The 17,805-nt window shown below is 44.8% G+C and overlaps 1 protein-coding gene across 1 annotated transcript; it reads right to left on the bottom strand.

Moving 5' to 3' along the window:
• Positions 1-10,109: 10,109 nt before the first annotated feature.
• GPHB5 (glycoprotein hormone beta 5) lies at positions 10,110-15,792 on the bottom strand. Its single transcript, XM_006096022.3, has 3 exons — positions 15,374-15,792; positions 14,144-14,348; positions 10,110-11,280 (listed from the first exon to the last, which is right to left on the bottom strand). The coding sequence occupies exons 2-3, from the start codon at positions 14,345-14,347 to the stop codon at positions 11,092-11,094; spliced, it is 393 nt and encodes a 130-aa protein (XP_006096084.1). The 5' UTR covers position 14,348; positions 15,374-15,792; the 3' UTR covers positions 10,110-11,091.
• Between the last annotated feature and the right edge of the window lie 2,013 nt (positions 15,793-17,805).

Here is a 17,805-nt window from a genome sequence, read left to right as displayed (position 1 = left end):
AAGTGCCGTTAGCCAATTTTGTTACATTATTGCATAGTTATATCTTATTAGAGGGCCTCTCACTTTTCACTGATATGAATGAAAAATGGAGAGCAATATGTTTGCTCAGCCAAGGAGAATTGTCCAGATGTGTACACTTGACAGGCAAATGGTTCCAAGGCCAGCCCCTCCCTCGTGGGCCACAGGGATTACCTCCGTCACAGGGGGAAGATCACACTCGCTCTCTCCTGGAACCAGAACCTGGAGGGACTGTTAGGTGTGGGTGGGACATAGGCCCCTAGAGGTCTTATGAGCTAATGATTGAATAAAATAATGAAGAACAAAGCAACCTAAATGAGTTAGTATCATTACACCAATTACTCGTTTACCCCGTTTCATGGCAAGAGGTAGTTCATTTCATGGAAAAGTATTTTCTGCCAGAAGATTGAATACAATTATATCCTAAAACCAAAGATAAGAAGAGGCATAGAAATCTGAAGAAGTGTCCTTTAATGTTCTACACCATTTTCCAAAGTCAAGAAGGGACAACCCATCTCCCTTTGCTGGTAGATGTTAACTTTTCAGAGCTAGAAGAGGCCTCAGAAACTATAGTCCAGTCCCCTCATTGTACAGATGAGGAAACTTAAGCCTAGATGTGTTAGAGAAGACATTTTGTAACAGAGCTGGGACAGATCTCAGCTTTTCTACTTCCCACCCAGTGCCCTTCAACTCCATACTATATCATTATCACAGATATTAAGTTGGACATTTGTAGGTATATTACTGGAATAGCATCTGTTTTTCCTATAGATCCCAGCCACATTTCAAACACATGACTTAGGTCACTATACATAAGGTAATCCATCAAACCTAGAGACAAGAATTTGATTGACATATGATATGCCTGGAATCCACAGTATACAATGTAATATAATCCTAATTTGCACAGTATACAGTAATGTAATCCAACTCTAATGGTTCAAATAACTAGTTTGACAGATATTTTTTTCAATCAGATGATTGGTTGTTTGGTAGAATTAATGGACTATTTGAACTATTTTAGAAATACAAAAGTTACTAAGACACAAATCAAAGCTATGTCAAAGGAAGAAATCTGGGCTGATTTCTGCCAAGAAAAGTTATACTCAAAGAACAGTTACTCAATAACTGTAATAACTACAGCAACCCCAAACCAGGAAGTACTAAACTGAGAAATCAAAAAATAAGTCATACACATATGACAAGAAGGGAGTTTTAGCTATGAGACTTTGATAACAATATGTCTGATTATGATATGCAAAGAACCATTTGGAAGATTCTGGTCCGTAAGTGCCAGATAAAGTGAATATAACCATATACTATTTTCACAGAACCACCACGAAGGAAATAAAGCTTGAACAGTAGTAAAGAATAAATCACAACCATGCTCACTATTTAAGGAGAAAATTTAAAAATTTAAACCCAGAATTTGAAGCCCAAAAAAATGTCATTATTTAGAGCATTAGGGTCTTCTGAGCAATGATCTCACAAAGTGGAAGGTCTTCAAGAAGAAACATTTGACTTGAGGTAAGCCTTTAACAATGCAGTATTGCATTCCTAAAGGCAAACTTACCCATGACAGCAACGTGATGGAAGATAAGAGACTGAGGTTTTGCTTTGAAGGAATGTTGATACCATACTGGAGATGATTACCTAACCATGTATGTCTTTGGTTTTAAATCTACCCCTATGTTTAGATGCCAGAATGCAAAATGTGCGTTTTCTCTCAGCAGAGAATGCCACAGGTCACCAGGTATTCTCTTAAGATTTCTCTCAGCAGAGAATGCCACAGGTCACCAGGTATTCTCTTAAGAGCCATTGTGCAGGCTGACAAGTACAAGTCAGGGAAATGAGAAGGTCGGGGAAACTGAGTTTCTTACAAAGGAAGTTAAGGACTTTTTTTAAAGGAAATATTTAGATTCTTACAAAGGAAGTTAAGTACTTTTTTTAAAGGAAATATTTAGAGGATGGAGAGAAAGCTAAAACCAAACACAGGCACAAACACACACCTGACAATTCTCCCAGAGAATTGCTCGTTTCTGCCTGGTCTCTAGAGGCACAGGGAAGAAGGGAGGGCTGTCAATGGGAGGGCGTTCCATATTTCCCAGTATCTAAGCAGAGGCAACCAACAGGGTAAATTGTGTGATAATTCTCGATGATCCCACCCCACAATGCATTAAAAATGGACAAAATGCTGGACAATGCTCTTTGGGTTTTGGGGGGCAGGGGGCTCTTTAACATCAGGGCAAGTCATAACCCTCACCCTTTCTCTGCTAACATAGAACAGGCAGTCAAGGGAAACTCGCCGAGAAATATGAATGAATAAAGCATTTTGAAAGTTTCCTTGGGAACGGACATGACTCGAAACCTGAAATGGATGACTTTGGGATATCTGTAAAGACAGTTCTTTGTATGAATGATGTTTAATCATCTTCAGTGAAATATATCTGAATGGAAACATGGCATGTAAAATGCACAGCAGCAATAACGGAGTACAAACATACGAGACAGAGCAACATTTGATGGTGCTTCCATGGCCAACAAAGACCAGAGAGGAGATTAAAGCACCAATCTCTACACAGAGGCACTCCAGGCGGCAGAGGCTTGGCCCTGCTCCCCGGAGAGCTGTCTGGGTTAGGGCAGGAGTGCGTCCGGGAGGGTTTGGCTCGTCTCTGAATTCTCGGGATCCAAGTTCAACAACAGTTCTTGGCTTTCAACTTCCACTACAGGAAATTAGAGGAAGGGATGCATGATTAAGCTTGGTCACAATCTACTTTTTTTTCTCCTTAGGGAATATTCTATCACAATCCAGAGTCATTTTGTGCGTGTGTTTTAAACATGTTCTACCCTGGTCATTTCACTTTGTTCTGAGTTCTGGGGTGACTCGGAAACTTCAGGATACTCTCTAGCTGAAGTAATTTTGTTGCATTTTCAGCCATGTCCTCCAAGCCTTCCAGGATATGCAGTCATCTTTGATTGGTGAACAGGTTCTGCTCCCTGTTTTAGGAATATGATGTCTGGGGCAATCTGAGGAGAGGGTCCCCAAGGCCCAGAACCGCGTCCTGCCCAGAAGCCATCAGAGCCCACTTAGCCTCCCAGGGACCCTGCACAAGTCAGTCTTTTGAGTTTATGTTAATTCTTTGGAGAAATAATAAAAACTCTTTCATGGCAAGGTGATATGCTTGTGGCAGCTTTGTAAATACCTAAAAGTATCACCCACTACCACTTTTTAAATCAATTATTTTTAAGGAATTGGATGTTTTTTTCTCCCTAGAGGAGCCCTGGGCCAGAAGGTTCAAAATTCTACGTTCTTCTCATCGCCTGACTTAAATTGTTTTTGCTCTGAGTAAACAGCAACTGCTGTGTAAGGACATCTCAGCAGGATTTTATCCCACTTGAAACAGCCCCTGTTTCTCCCCGTGTCATCTCCACAGAGGACACGACCTGACAAGGGAAGGCTGGCTGGCCTGCTCAGGGTCGGCTTTCTCGCAATCTTCTTCTTACGTAATGGCTTTTCTATGTCTACTTATCACAATTAATGGCATATTATTTCATGTTCTCTTTAACCTTGCAATTTGTTTTGTGCCATATTCTGACTTTTAAGTCATTCGTCTTTTCTCCTACTTTCATTTCTGGGTAGTCTGAGGGTGTCTCCAGCAACCAGTCAAGGAAACTGCCTTCCCCAGGCCTCTGAGAAAGTGGGAACATTGTCTAGCCCTTTGCTACTCAAAGTGTAGGCCAGGAACCAACAACGTGAACATTTCCTGGGAGCTAGTTAGGACTATAGAACCTCAGGCCCACTCCAGACTTAATGAATCCAAATCTGCATTTTATTTTATTTTTTTTATTTCAGAGAGAAAGGGAGAGGGAGAGAGAGAGAGAGAGAAACATCAATAATGAGAAAGAATCATTGATTGGCTGCCTCCTGGAGGCACACCCCACACTGAAGATCAACCCTGCCACCTGGCCATGTGCCCTGACTGGGAATTTAACCCTGACCTCCTGATTCATAGGTCAATGCTCAATCACTGAGCCATGCTGGCTGGGCCCAAATCTGCATTTTACTAAGACCCTGGGTGATTCATGGGCACAGTGATATTTGAGAATGCTGATTTATGAGACAACCATGCTTATCACCAGTCTTTACATCCAGACACATCACTACCTGCTGAAGAAACCATCAGCTTCGCTTGCCTCTCAGATGCTACCTTCTGGGTATTCCTTAAGCTGATATTTGAGTTGTTCGTTTACTGGATGGATAAGAAGGTTTTTGGAAGCCCTTTCTTTTTTTGTCATGTGCTGCCCAGCTGCAGAAAAGGAAAAGGCAGGTTTTGGAATCAAAAGAGAAAGATCTGCTAACTCTGCTAACTCTGAAGGACTGCTGTTCTGAACGCCTCTCTGGTGTTTATAGGGGGATAAAAAAAATGCTCCCTAGAATGGTTTTCCATGAAGAAATAAGAGAGATTCATATCACATGAAGTTAGAAAATGGAGACAAAACACATTTCTGAGGCATAAAGTTTCTGGTGAAACGTCATGAAGACACAGCGCTCTAGATGCCAGAATAGATTGACTGCAAACAGCTCGCCCTCTCAGCAGGGCGCTCCCCAGAGGTCTTTCTGTTTGCAGGCCCCGAGCACAGACCAGAGTTGTAGTCACCTAGTCAACAAGCTTTTACTAACCGTCACAGGGAACAGCTTTGTTCTCCCGCCGACATCCCACCTTGTGTACAAGAGCCCTTTTGAAAAGTACACACTTGCACTCACACACACACTGAAGCCTACCGTCTCTAATTCAAGTTCCACTGCTGCTGGAGAAGTTCTGGAGGCAAATCCTACCTCCCTTCAAACAAATGAAGAAAGAGCATGAGGGTTGCCACTCCCTCTGCCCCTGGAAATGGCAGAAAAAGCACCTGATGTCTCTGAGCACACCCAGTCCTCACGGCGTCACCTCCTCTGCCCGGGGCCGGCTTCCGCTTCCTGCAGCAGCTTCCCTCGGCCCTGCCGACAGGTCTGCCTTCACGCTCTCGGCTGCAGGAACCCACTTGTCTTCAAGATGCTGTTACACTGAAAGGCTTTTAAACTGGGAAAGTGTTTACATCTGGGAGCAGCTTGGCTACCCAATGTGGCTGGCGTTCTTGGAAGGGTTTAGTCAAACCCAAAAGCGGAGTCTTACCAAGGATTAGGTTCATTATTGCAGGTGCACCCTGATTGCTTGCTCGTAACCACTGGTGCGAGCTGCCTAAAGTGTCTCACACGGGACTGCCTGCCCTCCGGCAGCCTCCATGGCCCTGCACACCCACAGCCACTTCCTTCCCCAGCCCGTACAGCAAAGTCTAGTTTATCTCCTTCAGGAGAAATGAATAAGGCAAGAGAACTGGCATCCATAATCAATCTCTCTTCAAGGATCTATTTACTTGTAATTTTTAAATGTTTGAGTCACTGTCCCTTTACTATGACAATAACATGAAATCCCAGTCCAAGATATCTGAGAGCCTCTCTTCATTTGAATAAAAATGTTTCTACTGAATGAAGCACATTGAAATAATGAAGTGCTGCCCTAGCTGGTTTGGCCCAGTGGATAGAGTGTCAGCCTACGGACTGAAGGGTTCCAGGTTCCATTCTGGTCAAGGGCACATGCCCCAGTTGTGGGCTTGATCCCCAGTCGGAGGCCTGCAGGAGGCAGCCCATCAATGATTCTCTCTCATCATTGATGTTTCTCTCTCTCTCCCTCTCCCTTCCTCTCTGAAATAAATTTTAAAAATATATTTTTAAAAAGGAAGAATTAAGTGCTAAAGAAGAAGACCCCCGGATCAGAGCCCACTGGCTTCTTTCCCTCCACCTGTCTGCAGCTTCCAGAGGTTGGCATGAGTGAACGGGTGCTACAGTAGTTCCTTTGGCTGTGTCCTGAAGTTGGCTCTGGATTTGTTAATGCTGGAATCTGCAGCCGATTTCAGCTGGACTCGGTTTCTCATTACCTGGTACTTATGTTTCAATTGGGGAGATATTTCAGCATTAGCTTCTGAGCTTGCACAAGCAGGAGCCAAAAGCTGAGCAAAATCTTCATCTTAAAAACATTTCCCACATATGTTAAAAGGCTGGATGTCTTAATTCCACTCAGTAACATTGGTCCCCAAAATGTTTTCATTTCCATATGCAGACTCCAAGAGGGAAATGGAAATTGGAGGTTTGAGAGAGCCTTGAAGCTTAGCTCACCTTCCTCTGAAGCTGCACCTCACCGTGTTGTAGACACCTCAGGCATCTGCGTGACCAACACAGTGAGGCATGATCTGTTCGTGCGTTTCCTGTAGAAAGAACATGCAAACAAACAGGGTTAAATTTCTATTTTAAGTGCATAATCCTGCATGTACACTTTCTCAAGAGAATGGCCATTTATGATGCACCTATATCCTTTATTGTGTGTATAGTATATTTTAGGTGAACAGATGCTCCTTCAAATGATTTTAAGTTGTATAATAGTATATGCAACCTCGGGATATTTTCATCTGTTCCTTGCTGAAAATCCTATCTTCAACATCACCCCCAAAAAAGTTACCATTCTCATTTTGATATTGATATTCTTTGTTAAAATAAAATGTTTTTTTTCTCTTTGGGGGAATGTTGTCTGGTTGGTTGGTTGGCTTTGGGGAAGTGGTTGTATTGTGGGTTTGAATGATTTTCCAGAAGCCCCAATTTTTAAAAAATATATTTTTATTGATTTCAGAGAGGAAGGGAGAGGGGGAGAGAGATAGAAACATCAATGATGAGAGAGAAACAATAATCGGCTGCCTCTTGCACGCGTCCCCTACTGGGGATCAAGCCCACAACCTGGGCATGTGCCCCGAGTGGGAATCGAACTATGACCTCCTGGTTCATAGGTCAATGCTCAAGCACTGAGCCACACCGGCTGGGCCAGAAGCCCCAGTTTTTTAGCAATCAAAGTCAAAGCATGTAATTGATTCTGTGTATCAGGAAGTCTTTTTTGTTAACTCAGTTACCCAGTATGCTAAAGAAATGGCACAGCCGGAAGAACTTAAGAGGCAAATACAAAGCCAAAACCTTAGGAACTGTTTGCTTTACTCCTCGTAACCAGGACCTGGAACAGAGAATAGAATAACCCCTCACATTCTTCTCCTTTAGAGACAAGTATCTGCCCAACCTCCAGGTCACAGTGCTTTGTACCTGCTCCTCTTGTTCTCATCCTTTCCCTATTTCTTGTTCCTTTAATAGAAACCATCTCCTCAGAGGCCTTTAGCAGCCCCTTCACTCCAGAAGCGCTACAACCAGCATTTCAGCCTAGACCAGTGATGGCGAACCTATGACACACGTGTCAGAGGTGACACGCAAACTCATTTTTTGGTTGATTTTTCTTTGTTAAATGGTATTTAAATATATAAAATAAATATCAAAAATATAAGTCTTTGTTTTACTATGGTTGCAAATATCAACAAATTTCTATATGTGACACGGCACCAGAGTTAAGTTAGGGTTTTTCAAAATGCTGACACGCCGAGCTCAAAAGGTTCGCCATCACTGGTCTAGACCTTCAAACAATCACATTCATCTCCATCCATGGAGCTAATAAACCCAGAAGTGGAATGAGCTGTGAGAATCCATACTCTCCATTCCAACATGCTCTTGCGAGGGGGAATCCGGGAAATTCCCCTTACCTTTTGTTAATTGCAAAATAAACGTATTTCCGAGAGTAGGGAGCTGCTGAGAGTTGGTTTTATCCAGCGCTCCCCTACAAGCACCATCATTCCCCTACACCCAGCGCTCACATTATCTGGGCAGTGAGTTGCGAGCACACAACCTTCCTCTCAGCAGCAGTCTCTCCGAATTCCCCTCCGAGGCCCTGCTCCTTCCTCCCCCACCCCCCCCCCCTCAGTCTCTCCTGGTATCAGCTGTGATCTGAGCAACAGTAAAGCATTGTCTTCCTAGAGGTTATATAGGAAACTAGAGAAAATTTGCAACCTCCATAAAACAACCCCAGTCTGCATTAGGCACCTCCAGAAGAAACTGCAAACTTGCTCATCGGTGGGGAGAGAGGCTGACAGCAATAATGTAAAGGCTTCTCCGGCAGGAATGACTCGGAAGGAGCTCTCCGAGAAGGAAGGCTTCGTGCTCCGTAGGGAGAGTTTGGTTCTGGGTCAGAGGAACCTGGCGCGCTGTCTATCCGCTGTCTCTCTGGGGCCAGGTGCTCGACCTTTCTGAGCTTTGGTGTCATCGCCCGAAGAAGGGTAACAGCAATGCCTCTGAGTGTGGTTGACACAAGAATTACAAAAAATTAATAAAAAGGATCCTGCTTATGGCCAGAAAGCTATACAATGCAGTAATATTTATAGCTTTATTTCCCAAACACGGTGCCTTGCACAAAATTAGAGTTCATAAATACTTGTGGCAGTGAGGGGAGTGAAAGAGAGAAGGAGAAAGGAAAGGTGAAGAGAGAGATTTGAAAGGATTTGAGTTGAGCACTGACAGAGATAGTCTCCTCCTGCTAATTAATAACTTTTCTGATTACAATGTGTGTTTACTATGGAAGTGTTTGAACACCACGGACTAGGAACAGCCCCAGAGACCCTGCAGATCGGAGGCCCCTGGCTGCCAGGCGCTCTGCTGCCGGTACAGCAATTACGCCGCTTACGGCACGTGTCACGACTGGTCTGTTATTTCAGAACCCCGTTCCCTTCCCCTGACACCGGGAAGCTCGGTTTCAGGGCAGTTTCTCCTGCCATCACCCCCAGTCTACAAAGGACCGCCATGATCCAGCCCAGCTTCCCGTGATGCCCGCGCCCCTCACCTGTGCATCCCTTATATGGCCTTATTGAAGGGCGTGTCCACCTGACCTGCCAGGCGAACATAGCCCCTGCTTCCCAGGAGGCCGGCATCTATGGAGTGGGTCAATGGGCTCCCTCACTCCCTGCCTTCCAGTCTGATTGGGCAGGAGATCCAGGCATGGGAGCAGAGTGAGGTGGGTGTGTGCCAGCCTCCCTCCCCACCGGGCCTCAGTTTGGTGATGGCTGCATCTTCCTATGCGTCCCTCTCCTACAGTTCTCTTTGGGGTCTGATAGTCACTTCCCCTCCTTGTTCCTTTACCTGTGGTCGGCAAACTGCGGCTCGCGAGCCACATGCGGCTCTTTGGCCCCTTGAGTGTGGCTCTTCCTAAGCCTTAGGAGTACCCTAATTAAGTTAATAACAATGTACCTACCTATATAGTTTAAGTTTAAAAAATTTGGCTCTCAAAAGAAATTTCAATCATTGTACTGTTGATATTTGGCTCTGTTGACCAATGAGTTTGCCGACCACTGCTTTAGCCTAGGGCTGCCCGTTGCTTCTAAACAAGTGTTTAGAAGTGTTTCACAGCCCTTGTTGGTTTCCCTAACTCTGCTCAAACTCTCCTCAATGTCCCACTGCAGTGTGTCATTTGTTTACTGCCAGGGCCCTTACTGATGAATTTCTCAAATTCTGGCCAGCCATAACCTCTGCCTCTTCACCCTAAGTTTCCTTAAGAAGCAGCCCTTTCTCTCAAAAAGTCCAGAGGGACGTGCTCAGGGATGGGTTGAGAACATGTGAGTGGCGCTACCAGGTATTACCCCCTGTCACCGCCCACCGTCCGCCCAGAGGCCCCAGGCACTCAACTCCTTGTCACGCTAGGGTTGACTTTCTTGCCTCCCAAAACAGATCTGCACTGAAGAGTGGGGTGGATGTTGCTTCCAGATGTCCACTTCAGCATCCCAATCCCTGACCATCATCCCAACTTTTGCTTTACTGTTTTCATGGGGACTCCTTGATTCCCCCACTCAAAGAGGACTCCTGGCTCCCAGCGGTGATGCATCAGGGATAGAAACTTCAGGGACTCACGCTACCCAGCCGGCTCTGTGTATTCCTTCCTAAACACGACATCCTACATGAAGGTACAAGGAACCTCATGGTTCATTTTAAAGAGGGTTTGTTATTGTTGTCCCAGGTGTATTAAAAACTATTTTGGAAAGTTCTCATCAATTCAAAAGACAGAAGACAGGCTTTATTTGCAGTAATAAGATTCTTACGGCACATTGTGGAAAAGGAACAAGGTCAATTTCAACCCCCAAAATGTCAGAATTAAAGACACTTGCAAAGCACTGGAGTTTTAAAAGAGCCAGAGGACCAGCTGCCAGAGGCTTTAGAGAGGGCAACAGCTACACAATCACGTTCCCCGAGCCAGCAATGCAGTCTTACCCCTTACAAACATTTTTTCTGAGTTTAAAAAAAAATTACAATTTCAATTTCAAATAGGCTATAAATGGGAAAGGATATTTGTGGTTCATCATTTGGGGCATAGCTTTGGGAGAGCATCCCATGAGTCTAAAAACACAAGTTTAATTTTGTAAGTTTTTAAGTGTAAATGATAGCTGCCACTCCCTATTGTTCCAGAGAACTTTTATTTAAAAGGAGCCTCTTTATTAAGGATCTTGAGGGGACTTAGGGAATTTTGCTTGAAAAAAGAATCACCCAAATCCAGATTCCTTTCCTTTTGAGCTACCATTTCCCTACCTGCTTTGATAATTGCCCAGTTCCAAGGAGAGGGAGGACTTTCTCTAAGGAAGCTTGCAGTGGGATTTGGGGTGGAGGCAGGGGGACTAAAGCAGTGGTTTTATTGATTTCTGGCCCTTTTGTCATAAATCTATTGGAGGCCAGTCATTAAGGAGGACATGAGAATTTAAAGACTTCCTAGCCTCATTTCCTAATTACGCCCACTGCATTGAACCCACTGGCGTGTTATAAACCCACGATGGTGCTATACAGATTATGTCCTGAGCTTCAAGGTAGAGGAAAATTAATTTGCAGGTGTGTGAACAGGAGAACTTATGCTAGTGAAGGCACAGATATGGCTTTGCATTTTGTTAGCTGTGTGCTGCCTCCGGGCCTGGTGCCTGAGCTGAACCCAAGGGAGACAGGCAACCTCCTCCACAGTGTGGTCCAAATTAAACAGTCCTCGACTCCAGGGGTCATCGCTGCTGGTGCTGCTGGTGCTGCCCGTGCCGGTGGGTCTGCGAGGCTCAAGGCTGCCACCCGTGCTGCAGGCCACGCCAGCGTCAGATGGTCTCGCACTCGGTGGTGGCAGTGGAGCAGGCCCCGCAGTCACAGCGGACGGCCACGGGGTAGGTGTAGAAAGGGTCGACCCCCGGGGCACAGCTGGGCAGCTTGACGGTCACTTGTTTGGTCTCGTTGTAGGTACAGACTCGGTGGTGGGCTTCGATGTAGGGGGGCTCCAGAATGGGCTTCTGTCCCCACAGGTAGAAAACAGGGAGCCATTAGAACAGCGCTTTTCAACCGAGGTGCCGCAAGAATGTTTTACACATGCAGCACCTGACTATTTAGTCAGGGCACTGGCCTCTTTTCCCTTAGATCAGCGGTTCTCAACCTGTGGGTTGCCAACCTGTGGATTGCGACCCCTTTGGGGGTCGAACGCCTAAGACCATCGGAAAACACATATATAATTACATATTGTTTTTGTGATTAATCACTATGCTTTAATTATGTTCAATTTATAACAATGAAAATACATCCTGCATATCAGATACTTACATTACGATTCATAACAGTAGGAAAATTACAGTTATGAAGTAGCAACGAAAATAATTTTATGGTTGGGGGTCACGACAACATGAGGAACTGTATTAAAGGGTCGCGGCATTAGGAAGGTTGAGAACCACTGTAATATGTGTTTCCCAAAGGGGTCGCGACCCACAGGTTGAGAACCGCAGCCTTAGATGGTCAAATAAAAGAATGACAACAGCCAACACAAGAGCAGGCCGGTATGGGGCAGACTTATACCCCCCAAAAGTTGTGTTTCTCTGGCATCCAAGTTTAATGCATTGTGGTATTATTCTGTTTTGGGTTTATTTTTTGCTAAATCTGGAAACCCTAAACCTAGGCCATGAGCAAAGGCTATTTTCAGCAACGTTCGACCTTCAAAGTAAATGCAGCCACTTTCTCATCATGAACATCCTATTTTCAGATGTGCTCCCAGTTAAGTTACCAAAAATAAGTGCTTTTTATCTCAGAAATTTTCAGATTGCTGGGAAAGTAAAGCTCATCCTTTTATTTATTTTCTATAAGTAACCTCCCTTTTCACAGCACAATAAAGGCATAAATAAAAGCTAGCTAGCATCAAGGAGAATCCTGTCTCTAATGGCCTTGCTGCTTCCATTTCTCCTGTGACCTCCTGTGGGTGACCATGATCCAATTAAAGACATTCATCAATGAAGAAGGAGAAGACAGAATTGAGGGAAATGGTGGTTTGAGACTTGGGCCCAGAAAGAGCTCCAAAGAGCCCCCAAGTGGAATTGGAGCAGAGGGGTCACCACCAGGCCAAACCCTGAATATGAGAAGGTGTCAAAGTTCCCTGAGAATGTGTGATGTCAAGTCACAGCCACAGTATCCTTAGCAACTACATTTTCATTTGGCTACTAGGTCTCAAGCCCCTAAATGATGCAAAAATAAAGCTAATTTGGTGTTTCATTTAATTCGGAGGTTCATCACCATAACCCAATCCCTGTCGTGGGGCCATCATTTGTCTAAGTGACAGCAGATTGCTGTCCGAGTCCCTGAACAGAAGGACAGCTTTCCTAATGGCAGTGTCCTCTCGTGGCGCTCAAGGGCTTCTAAGTTGGTGTTGATTAAGCGACAGGATTAACACCGTAACTCCAGGGAGAGGTCAATCCCATGTAAATCAACCGGTATTTATGAATGCCTTGTTCGTACATGACTTTGACAAGAGCTGTAAAAGGTGCAAGAATTCATCTATGCCTTGAAAAAACTTCAAATCTAGAGTTGTATTGTGGACAAGGAAGTAAGATGCAAGGCAGGGTAGGGTCATAGGCCGACCAGGGAGTCAGAAGGCCCCTGGGAAGGAGTCAGCTCTGGAGATGGGCCTCAAAGAAGAAGTCTGGTGATGACAGGTGGGGATGAGAAAGGATACAAAAAGGACCGAAGGTGAGATCTCATGAAGGGTGTTTAATAAAACCTTTAAAAATCAATCTGACAAGGCCAGACCTCAGGCTATGTATAGCCGCTGGGGAAACAGCCAGGCGTCACATTGCTACAGACCTTGAAAGTTGGGCACTGAATTGGCAGTAGTGGGTGGTCCTTAATGATTTCTGAGCTGGTGACAAGATCAGAGCTGGTCCTTCATTATCACCAATTCAGAGCTCAGGGGGAAGAGTTAGCAGCCACTCAGTGTAATTTGATGGGGTGCCGAATGGCCTTCTCTCTTCTCACCCAGCAAACACATCCTCATCACAGCCCTATAGGGTTCTAACTTTGAGATTTTTATCCCCATTTTAAATGCAATGCTGCTGAAAGGACTGAATATAATTCAATATAAAGGAACTTAATGGCTCTGCCAGTGATAATCCTGAGTGGGTGGGTGGGACGGGGGCAGGGCTTTGGGAGAGGCACTGAGGCAGGACTGAGGATCCACCCTCACCCGCTATACAGCTCAGGGCTGTCCCTTGGCTGGCGTCATCACAGCTGGGAGGACACTGTGAGAGTTTTGGTTACTTGCTTGGACCAAGAATTTATTCCCACCTTTGCACTACAGGAATAAACATGACTCTGCAGTTACTTATCCCTCAGATTCCTCCATGTCATCTGTAAAGTGGGTAGAATAATAGCACGTCTTAACCTCACAGAGATGATTCCCAAATACACAGATACACGCAAGTAAAATTATTAATTTTACCAATGCATTATTAGAGGGACAAGATCGGGTTTCTTTCAGGTTGTTTTTTTGTTTTTTTGTTTTTGTTTTTTTTTTTTTTGTTTTTTTTTTTTTGGAGCACGCCAAATAATTGTGTGAGTTTTTTAATTGATTTCAGAGAGAAGAAGGGAAAGGGAGAGAGAGATAGAAATATCAATGATGAGAATCATTGATCAGCTAACTCCTACACACCCCCTACTGGGGATCGAGCCCACAATCCGGGCATGTGCCCTGACAGGGAATCAAACCTAGACTTCAGGTTCATGGGTTAACACTCAACCACTGAGCCACACCAGCCAGGAAACTAATTGGTATTTTTTTAAACTCTGCAGGAAAAAGCAGATGCTTAGAAATCAGGCCAAGTGGACCTGCCCTGGACTCACCTCCCAGGTCTCACAGCGGCCCCAGCAGGCATCGGTGGTGATCCGAAGGCCCCTGCAGCCCGGCTTCTTGGCCAGGAAAGTAAACTCCCTGACGGCACAGCCCACAAAGGTGCGCAGGTTCCCGCTGGAGGTGCTGAGGACACAGCAGCAGCCAGCCAGGAGGAGGAGGGCCATGGGGCCGAGGAACAGGTACGCCAGCTTCATGCTGCTCCCGGGAGAGGGAGAGGGAAAGAGAGTCTGTTAGCTGATCCAGCTGCCCTCCGTGGGGCGGCCAACGAGGTTGATACCAAAGGGACCCGGCTCTTAGCATTTCAGAAGAAATAAGCCGAGAAATTGCAGGTGCCCACGAACTCCACCACAGGGGCCCTACGTTTCCTCTCACTGACTCCAATATGGATTCCATGGGCCCAGGTGCTCACTGGACACCCAACCCTCCGGGGGCAACCTCAGGCTTTTCCTTATTGTGGCCCAACTGCTGGACTTGACTTGGGTGTTAAAAAAAAAAAAAAAAAAAAGCTGTTCTCAATGGTCTCTTCAAAATGAACACAAAATATGAATCACACCCCAAATTCTGCATATCCTAAGATAATACATGGATACACACACATTCTTTTTCTTCAGAACCACTGTATTTGCTGCCATGTTACATGTTTGCTTAAAATTATATTTTCAGTGTCGTGGATGGATGTGGAATCAAGGTGGGGAGGCAGGTAAATAATAATTGTACGCCCTTCTATATTTTTACTAGCCCAACCCGCCACAAAGCCTGGACATACACAGATGTTATGAAACCCGCACCTGACTTGGTGGCCCTCGATAACAGTGTGTCCCCTTCACTGCCCGATGCCTCCGCTCTGTGCCTCTGCTGAAATGGCACCTCGTTGTGATTCCATTTAAATCCAGATGATGGAAAGCTCAGGGGTGCTAACACATAATCCCAGTCTACTGTAAGTCTGTCCTCTCTGCAGCTTGGTCATTTCCTGGGCTCTTTCAGGAGCCAGAATCTCTCCCTCACGCTCGGCCCACTAGACAGAACATACCTGGGTGTTAAAGTGAGAGTGGACGTTGCACTTACAGAACACCCCCAATTCATTATCACTTAAAACAGGTTGCAGAGTTATTTATTTCCCAACCGGATCTCCCAGCTCCTGCTTCTGACCTGGCACTTTATCAGGGCTCTTTGGACTTCCCCTCGTGAGGAAGGAGGTTACAGAGAAGAGATGCACTCACCTGCTCTTGCGGGAGCCAACTCTTCTCTTGAGCTCACACTTGCCCAAGGTCTCGGCAAGTCACAATGGGTGGTAGAAGCTCGCTCTGGGTAAATGTCTCTACCCTCTGTTCCTGGGCTGCTTGACTGCTCAAATATATAGGAAAGGTATTGTCAATCAACACAAAAGAGAGGCAGATCCTTACAGGAACCACTGAACACATCAAAGACCTGGGAGATAAAGCAGGTCTCTATTTTCCAAAACTGATCCACGTAAAGGGTGTTGTTTTGTTTCTTGACATCACCTACTGAAACAGAAAGTTACCTCGGTGGGTGACATAATCCTAGGGAAACAGTCAAAGGTAGTTCACCTAGCTCTCAGGACAACAAATGCATTGGGGCAAGATGGATTAAATTTTCCTTCGAAACAGGAGTCAGTCACTAGTAGCTCATGGCACACTCTTTCCCTTAACTCACAATACAATTCAATACATTGAGAAATAACAAAGCAATAATTCTTCCTGGAAAGAACACTGGATCACGAGCTGAAAGGATGGAAATCACAGGGAGAAGAATCGTTTGAAAGTCTTAAAATGAGTGAAGGATTAGATAATATTAATAGCACTTGAAAATGAATCATTTAGGGGGAAAAATACCAAAATGTTCAAAGTGATTTATCTTCCAGCACAGGAATGAATGATGACATTGGATGTCCTCTACATAGTGTTCAGCATTTTTCACATTTTCTTCATTGAGCAGACGTTTGTAATAGAAAATCAATGAATAGTGATGCTTTAAAAATTAAAATAAACCAATAAGTATACATTTGTGCTACATATAATAGTATGATTTCTGGTTCTTAAAAGTCTAAACTAAAGCCGAAACCGGTTTGGCTCAGTGGATAGAGCGTCGGCCTGCGGACTGAAAGGTCCCAGGTTCGATTCCGGTCAAGGGCATGTACCTGGGTTGCGGGCACATCCCCAGTAGGAGATGTACAGGAGGCAGCTGATTGATGTTTCTCTCTCATCGATGTATAAGTATACATTTGTGCTACATATAATACTATGATTTCTGATTCTTAAAAGTCTAAACTAAAAATTAAATTGGTGTTCTTTATGAGTATGGGACACAGTTTGTATTCAAATCTGCAACAGCAGCATACAAATGGGTTGAAAACCTCGTGTGCATGGTATTGTTCTGGATGCTCTAAAAAATAAATGAAGCAGACATCATCCTTGCCCTTCAGAGTTTACATATCACTGAAAATAATGACATAGCCAGAGACAGTTAGGATGCACATTAAATGGATAAATGATACTAAAATAATAAGTTAAAGCATTCCCAATTTCTGCAAAATAAAAAGTGTTCTTTAAACAAACATCCTACTCACTAAATGTCTGATTTTTTTCGAGACCTATAACAACCCTCAGTGAATCCATCACTGTATCATCAATATACCTATTTCTAGAGTCAGACTATTATAGGGGTTTATAGAAAATTGAACGAGCCTGGGAATAAAGGACTTTGTTCAACCTCCGCCTGTGAGTAGCATGATCAGAACTTGGATGTGATGGGGACAGACTGCTTACCTGGTGTGATCTTCCCAACTTGCTGGGTCTAGAGCCAGCCAATTGGCGGTGAGCTGTCATCCTGAACTGGGTTTCTCAAGAAAACTGTTCAACCCTTTTCGATTTGACCTGAAACATCCGGACTTGTGTCTGCAATGTCACAAGGTAAAGAAAGATAACAAAGGGGGGCCACGAGTACCTTTCTTCTACAATCATTAACTTCCTTATAATGCAGTTGTGACATCATGCCTTCCCCCCCCTCTCAGCATTAACACGATAATAATGACAATTTATAGTCACCGAGCAGCTACTAAGTACCAGGCTCCATGAAATCTGCTGTGCTCTTACATATGTTCTCTACATTTTACAATTCTGTGGATCAATGATTATTTTCTCCTTTACCCATTGGGAGAAATGGAGGCTCAGCTATTTTGGAATCTGCCTTCGATGACACTGGGGATGGCAGATAGGTGTTCCATCCCTATAACCAACTGGGGTTGGTTGAAAGGTTCTGGCTGGAACCCTGTTAAAAAGGCCTCTGAACCCATTCCCAGTGGAAGGCAGAGGCCCATCAGCCTCGCCATGGGTATAGAGAAGGGAACGGTGCGTGGAGGCCAATCCTTAGACTAGGCCCCGCCACCTGCCTCTCTACCGGCAGAGTGAGAGGCTGCTGTGTGAGACAAAGGCGCTTGAGGCTCTGATCCCTATAGTGCATCGCCACCATAGTCTGTACATCCACTTTCCCTTCCACTCCACTGACATTCCTACCATTAAAGTCACTCTCTTGAGGTAACAAACTAAGGTGTGGGCAATGTCTCCAGGCCCAGGCCCCAGAGAATCTTCTCTCATCTTCTTCCATTATCACCTTCATAAGCATTCATTGTCAC

Source organism: Myotis lucifugus, unplaced genomic scaffold (assembly GCF_000147115.1).
Source record: "Myotis lucifugus unplaced genomic scaffold, Myoluc2.0 scaffold_166, whole genome shotgun sequence".
Classification (NCBI taxonomy): Eukaryota; Metazoa; Chordata; class Mammalia; order Chiroptera; family Vespertilionidae; genus Myotis; species Myotis lucifugus.
Note: the sequence above shows the minus strand (reverse complement) of the source record. Positions and strands in the feature narration are given on the sequence as shown.